This window comes from Tachyglossus aculeatus, chromosome 1 (assembly GCF_015852505.1).
Source record: "Tachyglossus aculeatus isolate mTacAcu1 chromosome 1, mTacAcu1.pri, whole genome shotgun sequence".
Classification (NCBI taxonomy): domain Eukaryota; kingdom Metazoa; phylum Chordata; class Mammalia; order Monotremata; family Tachyglossidae; genus Tachyglossus; species Tachyglossus aculeatus.
In genome coordinates, this window is record NC_052066.1 from 71,038,102 (window position 1) to 71,050,256 (window position 12,155).

Consider the following 12,155-nt stretch of genomic DNA (forward strand, 5'->3'; position numbering starts at 1 on the left):
GCTGGATGACGATGATATTTGTTAAGCGCTTACTACTACTAATAATAATAATGATGGCATTTGTTAAGCGCTTACTATGTGCCGAGCACTGTTCTAAGCGCTGGATAATGATGATGATATTTGTTAAGCACTTACCACTACTACTACTAATAATAATGATGGCATTTGTTAAGCGCTTACTATGTGCCGAGCACTGTTCTAAGCAATGGATAATGATGATGATATTTGTTAAGCGCTTACTACTACTAATAATACTAATGATGGCATTTGTTAAGTGCTTACTATGTGCCGAGAACTGTTGTAAGCACTGGATAATGATATTTTTTAAGCGCTTACTGCTAATAATACTAATGATGGCATTTGTTAAGCGCTTACTATGTGCCAAGTACTGTTCTAAACACTGGATAATTATGATGATATTTGTTAATAATAATACTAATGATGGCATTTATTAAGCGCTTACTATGTGCAAAGGACTGTTCTAAGAGCTGGGGTAGATACACAGTAATCAAGTTGTCCCACGTGGGGCTCACAGACTTAATCCCCATTTTACAGATGAGGTAACTGAGGCCCAGAGAAGTGAAGTGACTTGCCCAAAGTCACACAGCTGACAAGGGGTGGAGCCGGGATTTGAACCCATGACATCGGACTCCAAAGCCCGGGCTCTTTCCACTGAGCCACGCTGCTTCTCAGCGCTTGTTAAGCACTTACTACTACTACTACTAATATTGATGGCATTTGTTAAGCGCTTAGTATGTACTGAGCACTGTTCTAAGCACTGGATAATGATGATGATATTTGTTAAGCGCTTACTACTACTAATAATACTAATGATGGCATTTGTTAAGCGCTTACTATGTGCTGAGCACTCTTCTAAGCGCTGGATAATGATGATGATATTTGTTAAGTGCTTACTACTACTAATAATACTAACGATGGCATTTGTTAAGTGCTTACTATGTGCCGAGCACTCTTCTAAGCGCTGGATAATGATGATATTTGTTAAGCGCTTACTGCTAATAATAATAATGATGGCATTTGTTAAGCGCTTACTATGTGCCGAGCACTGTTCTAAGCGATGGGTAATGATGATATTCGTTAAGTGCTTACTACTACAAATAATAATGATGGCATTTGTTAAGCACTTACTGTGTACCAAGCACTGTTCTAAGCGCTGGATAATGATGATATTTGTTAAGTGCTTACTTCTAATAATAATAATGATGGCATATGTTAAGCGCTTACTACTACTAATAATAATGATGGCATTTGTTAAGCGCTTACTATGTGCCAAGCACTGTTCTAAGCGCTGGATAATGATGATGATATTTGTTAAGCGCTTACTAGTAATAATTCATTCATTCAGTCAGTCGTATTTATTGAGTGCTTATTGTGTGCAGAGCACTGTACCGAGCGCTTGGGAAGTACAAGTCGGCAACATATAGAGAATAGTGATGGCATTTGTTAAGCACTTACTATTTGCTAAGCACTGTCCTAAGCACTGGATAATGATGATGCTATTTGTTAAGCGCTTACTATGTGCCAAGCACTGTCCTAAGCGCTGGATAATGATGATGACATTTGTTAAGCGTTTACTATGTGCCAAGTTCTAAGTGCTGGGGTGGACTCAAGGTAATCAGTTTGTCCCACGTGAGGCTCACAGTCTTCATCCCCATGTTACAGATGAGGTAACACGAGGTACAGAGAAGTTAAGTGACTTGCCCAAAGTCACACAGGTGACAGGTGGCAGAACAGGATTAGAACCCACAACCTCTGACTCCCAAACCCTGGCTCTATCCACTAAGCCACGCTGCTTCTGTAATAATAATAGCATTTGTTAAGCGCTTACTATGTGCCAAGCTCTGTTCTAAAGGTTGAGGTAGATAGGAGGTAATCAGGTTGTCCCATGTGGGGATATAATAATAATAATTACGGTGTTTGTTAAGCGCTTACCACGTGCCAAGCACTGTTCTAAGTGACCTGCCCAAAGTCACACAGCTGACGGAGCCGGGATTTGAACCCATGACCTCTGACTCCAAAGCCCGGGCTCTTTCCACTGAGCCACGCTGCTTCCTTCCCACTAATGAGGAATCTACTGGAGTTACACACCCACGGGGAAGCCCCAAGCTCCCACCCACGGGGATTTTCCCAAATGGGAAGAAACCATTCATTGGTTCCGGACCCCAGGTGAAGCGACTGGCGTCCATCATCATCACTCATATTTATTGAGCGCTTACTATGTGCAGAGCACTGTACTAAGCGCTTGGGAAGTCCAAATTGGCAACCTATAGAGACAGTCCCTACCCAACAGTGGGCTCACAGTCTAAAAGGGGGAGACAGAGAACAAAACCAAACATACTAACAAAATAAAATAAATAGAATAGATATGTGCAAATAAAATAAATAAATAAATAAATAGAGTAATAAATATGTACAAACATATATACAGCCCCACGAGCGTCCAGCGGGACGGGACCATTCATTCATTCATTCAGTCGTATTTATTGAGCGCTTACTGTGTGCAGAGCACTGTACTGAGCGCTTGGGAAGTACAAGTTGGCAACATATAGGGACGGTCCACGTCTCCCCCATCCATCCTAGGGCTTCTCACGCTCTGGACAGAGGCGCCCTGCAGCCGTCTGCTTCAAGTCTAGGTCCTCTGCACCGAGGGCCAGAGGCCACAGGTATTTATCACCTGTAATCCTAGGCCATTCCAGCTTCCGGCCTCAGTTTATCCAATCTCTGCCCTCCCCCCTCCTCCATCCCTAATTGGATTGGCACGGGGGCGAGGGACACCTTCTGTATTCCCGGCTTGGGCCGTCAATCTAGCGGTTTTGGTTGTCGGGGCGGTATCCCACCCTCACTTCCGAGTTCCGCCTGCTGGCTCAGGCGGCCACAAGAGAAGCAGCGTGGCTCAGTGAAAAGAGTCCGGGCTTTGGAGTCAGAGGTCATGGGTTCGAATCCCGGCTCTGCCACTTGTCCGCTGTGTGACTTCGGGCAAGTCACTTCAATCAATCAATCAATCAATCGTATTTATTGAGCGCTTACTATGTGCAGAGCACTGTACTAAGCGCTTGGGAAGTACAAATTGGCATCACATAGAGACAGTCCCTACCCGATAGTGGGCTCACAGTCTAAAAGGGGGAGACAGAGAACAGAACCAAACATACCAACAAAATAAAATAAGTAGGATAGAAATGTACAAGTAAAATAAATAAATAAATAAATAAACAGAGTAATAAATATGTACAACCATATATACATATATACAGGTGCTGTGGGGAGGGGAAGGCGGTAAGGCGGGGGGATGGAGAGGGGGACGAGGGGGAGAGGAAAGAAGGGGCTCAATCTGGGAAGGCCTCCTGGAGGAGGTGAGCTCTCAGCAGGGCCTTGAAGGGAGGAAGAGAGCTAGCTTGGCGGATGGGCAGAGGGAGGGCATTCCAGGCCCGGGGGATGACGTGGGCTGGGGGTCGATGGCGGGACAGGCGAGAGCGAGGTACAGTGAGGAGATTAGTGGTGGAGGAGCGGAGGGTGCGGGCTGGGCAGTAGAAGGAGAGAAGGGAGGTGAGGTAGGAGGGGGCGAGGTGATGGAGAGCCTTGAAGCCCAGGGTGAGGAGTTTCTGCCTGATGCGCAGATTGATCGGTAGCCATTGGAGGTTTTTGAGGAGGGGAGTGATATGTCCAGAGCGTTTCTGGACAAAGATAATCCGGGCAGCAGCATGAAGTATGGATTGAAGTGGAGAGAGACACGAGGATGGGAGATCAGAGAGAAGGCTAGTGCAGTAGTCCAGACGGGATAGGATGAGAGCTTGAATTAGCAGGGTAGCGGTTTGGATGGAGAGGAAAGGGCGGATCTTGGCAATGTTGCGGAGCTGAGACCGGCAGGTTTTGGTGACGGCTTGGATGTGAGGGGTGAATGAGAGAGCGGAGTCGAGGATGACACCAAGGTTGCGGGCTTGTGAGACGGGAAGGATGGTAGTGCCGTCAACAGAGATGGGAAAGTCAGGGAGAGGACAAGGTTTGGGAGGGAAGACAAGGAGCTCAGTCTTCGACATGTTGAGCTTTAGGTGGCGGGCGGACATCCAGATGGAGATGTCCTGAAGGCAGGAGGAGATGCGAGCCTGGAGGGAGGGGGAGAGAGCAGGGGCAGAGATGTAGATCTGGGTGTCATCAGCGTAGAGGTGATAGTTGAAGCCGTGGGAGCGAATGAGGTCACCAAGGGAGTGAGTGTAGATTGAGAACAGAAGGGGACCAAGCACTGAACCTTGGGGAACTCCCACAGTAAGAGGATGGGAGGGGGAGGAGGAGCCTGCAAAAGAGACTGAGAAAGAACGACCGGAGAGATAAGAGGAGAACCAGGAGAGGACGGAGTCTGTGAAGCCAAGGTCAGATAACGTGTTGAGGAGAAGGGGGTGGTCCACAGTGTCAAAGGCAGCTGAGAGGTCGAGGAGGATTAGGACAGAGTATGAGCCGTTGGATTTGGCAAGCAGGAGGTCATTGGTGACCTTTGAGAGCGCAGTTTCCGTGGAATGAAGGGGACGGAAGCCAGACTGGAGGGGGTCGAGGAGAGAGTTGTTGTTGAGGAATTCTAGGCAGCGCGTGTAGACAACTCGTTCAAGGAGTTTGGAAAGGAATGGTAGGAGGGATATGGGACGATAACTAGAAGGTGAGGTGGGGTCAAGAGAGGGTTTTTTTAGGATGGGAGAGACATGGGCATGTTTGAAGGCAGAGGGGAAGGAACCAGTGGAGAGTGAGCGGTTGAAGATGGAAGTTAAGGAGGGGAGAAGGGATGGAGCGAGAGATTTCATAAGATGAGAGGGAATGGGGTCAGAAGCACAGGTGGCCGGAGTAGCACTTGAGAGGAGGGAGGAGAGTTCCTCTGAGGATACCACTGGGAAGGATGGGAGAGTAGCAGAGAATGTTGAGAGCCGGGGGGTTGGAGAAAGGGGGGAAGAGACTTTGGGGAGGTCGGACCTGATGGATTTAATTTTGTTAATGAAGTAGGAGGCCAGATCGTTGGGGGTGAGGGAAGGAGGAGGGGGAGGAACCGGGGGCCTGAGAAGGGAGTTGAATGTACGGAAGAGCTGGCGGGGGGTGATGGGCATGGGTGTCAATAAGGGAGGAGAAATAGTTTTGTCTGGCAGAAGAGAGGGCTGAGTTAAGGCAGGAAAGGATAAACTTGAAGTGAACGAGGTTGGCATGGTGTTTAGACTTTCGCCAGCAGCGTTCGGCAGCTCGAGCATAAGAGCGAAGGAGGCGGACAGTGGCAGTGATCCAGGGCTGTGGGTTAGTGGTGCGAGAGCGGCGAAGGGAAAGGGGAGCGAGCGAGTCTAGCTGAGTAGAAAGGGTAGAGTTGAGAGCAGTAATCTGATCATCAAGACTGGGTAGAGAGGAGAGGGCGGCGAGGTGGGGTGTGAGGCGTTCCGAAAGATGGGTGGGGTCCAGAGAGCGGAGATCTCTGTGAGGGAGTAATACGGATTTACAGGGGAAAGGAGTGTGAGTGAGGAGGCAGGTGAGAAGATTATGATCAGAGAGAGGGATCACAGAGTTGGTGAGGGTGGACACAGTGCAGCGGTAGGAGATGATGAGGTCGAGGGTATGACCAAGTTGGTGAGTGGGTGAGGTGGGGTGGAGGAAGAGGTTGGCAGCGTCAAGGAGAGATAGAAGGCGGGCGGCAGAGGAGTCGTTAGGGATATCCATGTGGATATTGAAGTCTCCGAGGATCAGAGTGGGCATGGAGAAGGAGAGAAGGAATGTGAGGAAGGGGTCAAAGTCGTTAAAGAAGTTGGAAGTGGGGCCCGGAGGGCGGTAGATGACGGCTACAAGAATCTGGAGGGGGTGGTAGAGGCGAATAATGTGGGCTTCAAAGGAGGGGAAGGAAAGGGAAGGGGGAGGAGGGATAGTGCGAAAGCGACATTGGGGGGCGAGAAGGAGACTTCACTTCTCTGGGCCTCAGTTCCCTCATCTGTAAAATGGGGGTGAAGACTGTGAGCCCCACGTGGGACAACCTGATCATCTTGTATTCCCCCCCAGTGCTTAGAACAGTGCTGTGCACATAGTAGGCGCTTAATAAATGCCATCATTATTATTATTATTAAGACAGCACTTGACCTTGAGATGGTCGATAGCCCAGGGTCACCTTGGGACAGATGGTTAATCAATCAGTGGTATTTTGGGGGTACTTACTGTGTGCAAAGCACTGTACTAAGCATTTGGGAAAGTACAATGCAATAGAGACACTCTACCTGCCCACAAGGAGTGGACAATCTAGAGGAATTTTAGACAATCAGCTCTAGAATGGTCCCATTTTATTTTTGCGCAAGGATGGCTGAAACCATCACAGTATCAGCACTCCTCCGGCCCTTGCCTCTGATTGCAAGACTGCCTTTTAATAATAATAATAATAATTATGGTATTTGTTAAGCGCTTACTATGGGGCGATAGCGTGTAATCAGGCTGTCCCACGTGGGGCTCACACTTTTAATTCCCATTATACAGATGAGGTTACTGAGGCACAGAGGCACTGAGGACTTAAGTGACTTGCACAAGATCTAACAGCAGACAAGTGGCGGAGGCGGGATTAGAGCGCACTTTTGCAATCCTGATCTTTGCGAAGCATTTGCTCAGAGAGTTGCCCCTCCTTCCCCTGGTCTGTTTGTTGTGGTCATCTCCATTGGGGTCCACTGCTACGTCACATTGGGGGTTTTTTTGGTATTTGTTAAGCACTATGTGCCAGGCACTGTACTAAACTCTGGGACAGATACAAGCTAATGCATTCATTCATTCAGTCAATCGTATTTATTGAGCACTTACTATGCACAGAGCACTGTACTAAGTGCTTGGGAAAGGAATGTTATCTATTTATTTTATTTTGTTAGTATGTTTGGTTTTGTTCTCTGTCTCCCCCTTTTAGACTGTGAGCCCACTGTTGGGTAGGGACTGTCTCTATATGTTGCCAACTTGTACTTCCCAAGCGCTTAGTACAGTGCTCTGCACACAGTAAGTGCTCAATAAATACGATTGATTGATTGATTGATTGACTGCCTTCCCCCCCCACATCAGCCAAGCTAGCTCTCTTTCTCCCTTCAAAGCCCTACTGCGAGCTCACCTCCTCCAGGAGGCCTTTGAGCCCCCTTTTTCCTCTCAATCAATCAATCAATCAATCCTCCTCCCCATCCCCCCCACCGTACCTCCTTCCCCTCCCCACAGCACCTGTATATATGTTTGTACAGATTTATTACTCTATTTATTTTACTTGTACATATTTAATATTCTATTTATTTTATTAATGATGTGCATCTAGCTTTAATTCTATTTGTTCTGTCATCATCATCATCAATCCTATTTATTGAGCGCTTACTATGTGCAGAGCACTGTACTAAGCGCTTGGGAGGTACAAATTGGCAACATATAGAGACAGTCCCTACCCAACAGTGGGCTCCACATGCTTTGTCTCATTGTCTGTCTCCCCCTTTTAGACTGTGAGCCCACTGTTGGGTATGGACCGTCTCTATATGTTGCCAACTTCTACTTCCCAAGCGCCTAGTACAGTGCTCTGCACACAGTAAGCGCTCAATAAATACGATTGAATGAATGAATGAAAGTAGATGACCATGTAAACAGACACATTCCCTGCCCACAATGAGCTTACAGTCTAGAAGGAGGGAGACACACATCAACATATATGAATGAAATTACAGATATGTATGTAAGTGCTATGGGGCTGGGAGGGGGGAAGAGCAAGTCAGAGCGATGCAGAAGGGAGTGGGAGATGAGGAAAAGTGGGGCTTAGTCAGGGAAGGCCTCTTGAAGGAGATGTGCCTTCAGTAAGGCTTTGAAGTGGGGGGAGAGTAATTATCTGGTGGATTAAAGGAGAGAGGGTGTTTCAGGCCAGAGGCAGGACGGGTGTGTGGCGAGATAGGCGGAGTTGGAGGTACAGTGAGAAGATCAGCACTAGAGGAGCAAAGTGTGGGCTGGGTTGTAGAAGGAAAGAAGTGAGATGAGTTAGGAGAAGGCAAGGTGATGGACTGCCTTAAAGCCAATGCTGAGGAGTTTTTATTTGATACAGAATTGGATGGGCAACCACCAGAGTCTTTTGAGGAGGTGGCGGGGAGATATGTCCTGAACGTTTTTGTAGAAAAAGGATCTGGGCAGTGGAGTGAAGTATGGACTGGATTGGGGAGAGACAGGAGGCTGGGAGTTCAACAAGGAGGCTAATGCAGTAATCCAGGCAGGATCCCACATCCCACTATATGAAATGAAAAGAAAGAAAACTAGTACGAACAGTGCTTTGCGCTTAACAAATGCCATTATTATTATTAGTAGTAGTACGAGGAATTAAAGTCCAGGAGAGAAAAAAGCAGAGTATCTAGAAACTTTGCAATTATTCCTTTTTGGGAGGGATAGAAGTGACCTCAAGCCTTATTCATTCCTCCATCAAATTTACCCTAATTCTGTCTTCCCATTTCAGGCGATTACATGCACAAGAAGCACTGAAGCCACCATGGAAAGCGACAGCCCAGAACCCTTAAAACCCAAGGAGTATGTCTGAATGCCAATTTCTTTCATTTTGGCAGATGCTGAATTTTGCCTTGTAGATTTTACCTTCCTGCCTGCAGTTCTGGTCTGCATCTAAGGAGATGGCTAGCAGATTCTCTTCGATGCTGTACGGGCTTATAGTAATAGAAAAAGCAGGCCAGCAGAATTATCATCATCAGTCATCAGTGGTATGGATTGAGCATTTACTGTGTGCAGAGCACTGTACTAAGTGGCAGGGAGAGCACAATACAACAGAATTGGTGGACACTTTCCCTGCCCACAACAAGCTTTCAGTCTAGAGGGAGAGGCACTAAAATAAATAATGGGTAATATATAGACATGTACATAGTGCTGTGGAAATACTCAGGCTTTGCCCCATAGTGGATAAAGCCTGGGCCTGGGAATCAGAAGGTCATGGGGTTTTAATCCCAGCTCTGCCACATGTCTGCTGTGTGACCTTGGGCCAGTCACTTCATTTTTCTGGGCCTCAGTTCCCTCACCTGTATAATGGGGATTAAGAGTGTGAGCCCTATGTGAGACAGGGACTGTGTCCAACCTGACTAATTTGTATCTACCCCGGTGCTTAGAACAGTGTTTGGCACATAGCAAGCACTTAACAAGTACTATTATTATTATTATTATTATTATTATTGCCTTAGATCTCTTCTCTCTTCCTGGTCCTTACCCTGGTTTCCCTCCTCTTAGGTCTCCCTTCCACAGCAAGGTGACTCAAAGGTAACAGACATATGTTGTAGCGTGTGCATTATGTAATCAGTCAATCAATGGTATTTATTGGGCGCTTACTGTGTAGAGAGGCACTGTACTAAGTGCTTGGGAAAGTACAATATAAGAGAGTTGGTAGACACGTTCCCTGCCCACAATGCGCTTGCAGTCTAGAGAATGCTAAAGTAATGACATCCATCATCCGGAATGTTTTGCAGCGATCTGCAGAACTAGGGTGGTGGTGGTGGTGGTGGTGGTGGTGGTGTGTGTGTGTGTGTGTGTGTGTGTCTGTGTGTGTCGGGGGGTGGCACTCCCTCATCCATCCCAGGATTTTTGTCCCCCACTTCCGGACCCTTGTAAAGAGAGGCATCGCTTCCAAGCTTTAGGGCTTCACAGCAGGAGCCTTACTGGAGGGGGTTGAACATTAAAATTCCAGACAAAGGCATCGATGTCCTATCGAGTGAACACATATGTATGTGTAGCTGAGAGAATATTTGTGTGCATAAGGCTGTTAGAGATCTTCATGGAGTGGAAGGGGGGAAAAAAAGGAACCATCAGATAGGGAATAAAGGGAAAAGAAGGTACCTTTAGGGAGTCTGTCCTTTTAGACAGCATGAGAATTCTAGACTGTGAGCCCGCTGTTGGGTAGGGACCGTCTCTATATGTCGCCGACTTGTACTTCCCAAGCGCGTAGTACAGTGCTCTGCACACAGTAAGTGCTCAATAAATACGATTGAATGAATGAATTAGCGTGGCTCAAAGAGCCCGGGCTTGGGAGTCAGAGGTCGGGGGTTCTAATCCCGGCTCTGCCACTTGTCTGCTCTGTGACCTCGGGCAAATCACTTCACTTCTCTATGCCCCAGTTCCCTCATCTGTAAAATGGGGATTAAGACTGTGAGCCCCATGTGGGACAACCCGATTACCTTGTATCTAGCCCAGCACTTAGAACAGTGCTTGGCACATAGCACGTGCTTAACAAATACCACCATTATTATTATTATTATTACAGTGCTCTGCACACAGTAAGCCCTCCATAAACACCATTGATTGTTTGAGAGGAGCCAGTATAGGAACTTCATCATTAACATACATTGAATACCTAGTGGTTAGAGCACTGGATCAGCTCCTTGAGAGCATATTTCTTCTCCCCAAGTCAAATCCCTCCACCCCACTACCTTAAGCACTTCTGTGCCATTTCACTGAGAGCAGAGCAGTGAATGAAGGATTTGGGGGAGTGTGATAAAGGTGAAAGAGATGATCCCTGCCCTCATGTTACCTTCACTCTAACGGGAGAGTCAGAAACAGAATAAATTACCAATGGAAGGAAAAAGCTAATGGATGGATAGGTGAATAAGGCAAGAGGACATTTTTAGGGAAGCCTGAATAACCAGTGCTTAAATAAATAGTAGCAAAAGTACATATAATAATAATAATGGCATTTATTAAGCACTTACTATGTGCAAAGCACTGTTCTAAGCGCTGAATGAAAGAGCTAGGAGCGGCAATGAGTCAGTCAGTCAATTGTATTTATTGAGCCCTTACTGTGTGCAGAGCATTCATTCATTCAGTCGTATTTATTGAGCGCTTACTGTGCAGAGCACTGTACTAAGCGCTTGGGAAGTACCCGTCGGCAACAGATCATTGTACTAAGCACTTGGGAGAGTACAATATAACACTATAATGGACACATTCCCTGCTCACAATGAGCTTACAGTCTAGAGGGGGAGATGGGCATTAATATAAATAAAATTACAGACATGTACATAGGTGCTGTGAGGCTGGGGCGGGGAATGAATAAATGGAGCAAGTCAAGGCGGTACAGAAGAGAGTGGGAGAAGAGAAAAGGAGGGCTTAGTCAGGGAAGGCCACTTGGAGATGTGTAGAAGCAGTGTGGCTTAGTGAGAAAGAGCACAGATTTGGGAGTCACAGGTTGTGGGTTCTTATCCCAGCTCCGCCACTTGTCAGCTGTGCGATTTTGGGTGAGTCACTTAACTTCTCTGTGCCTCAGTTACCTCATGTGTAAAATGGGGATTAAGACTGTGAGCCCCACGTGGGACAACCTGATTACTTTGTATCTACCCCAGCACTTAGAACAGTGCTTCGCACATAATAAGTGCTTAACAAATACCATCATAATTATTATGAGAAGCAGTGTGGCTTAGAGGAAAGAGCACAGGACTGGGAGTCAGAGGTCGTGGGTTCGAATGCCGGCTCCGCCGCTTGTCAGCTGTGTGACTTCGGGCAAGCCACTTAACTTCTCTCTGCCTGTTACCTCATCTGTAAAATGGGGATTTAGACCGTGAGGCCCTTGTGCGATAACCTGATAACCTTGTATCTACCCCAGTGCTTAGAACAGTGCTTGGCACATAGTAAGCGCTTAACAAATACTACTATTATCATTGTTATTATTAGTAGTATTAGTATTACTAAGGCTTTGAAGGTAGGAAGAGTAGTTGTCAGTTGAATATGAAGAGGCAGGGCATTCCAGGCCAGAGACAGGACGTGGGTGAGAGGTTGGTGGCGAGATAGATGAGATTGAGGTACAGTGAGAAGGTTAGCATTAGAGGAGCCAAGTGGGTGGGCTGGGTTGAAGTAGGAGAGGAGTGAGGAGAAGTAGGACGGGGCCAAGCGGATGGAGAGCTTTAAAAGCTTACAGGCCTGCCTACAGGTTGACTGGGACAGTTGGGAGGATGCAACCTGGCGAGAAGACACTTAATTGGGGAAGGCGACTTCCTGGAGGAGGCTTCCAGGGAAACAGCATGGCCTAGTGGAACAAGCACGGCTGGGAGTCAGAGGACCTGGGTTCTAATTCCGGTTCCACCACTTATCTGAGGCCTTCCCAGACTGAGCCCCTTCCTTCCTCTCCCCCTCGTCCCCCTCTCCATCCCCCATCT

The 12,155-nt window shown here is 47.2% G+C and overlaps 1 protein-coding gene across 5 annotated transcripts in view; it reads left to right on the forward strand.

The window, feature by feature from the left end:
- The window catches only part of IQCG (IQ motif containing G), a 54,391-nt gene that overhangs the window by 2,156 nt on the left and 40,080 nt on the right, over positions 1–12,155 (forward strand). For 4 of the 5 annotated variants that reach the window (XM_038750371.1, XM_038750379.1, XM_038750361.1 and 1 more), the window contains exons 2-3: positions 8,471–8,541; positions 9,244–9,273. In XM_038750371.1, coding sequence (XP_038606299.1) covers positions 8,504–8,541; positions 9,244–9,273 — 68 coding nt within the window. In that variant the 5' untranslated portion in view covers positions 8,471–8,503. The remainder of the gene's footprint in view (positions 1–8,470; positions 8,542–9,243; positions 9,274–12,155) is intronic. The other variant, XM_038750388.1, reaches the window with a different exon arrangement.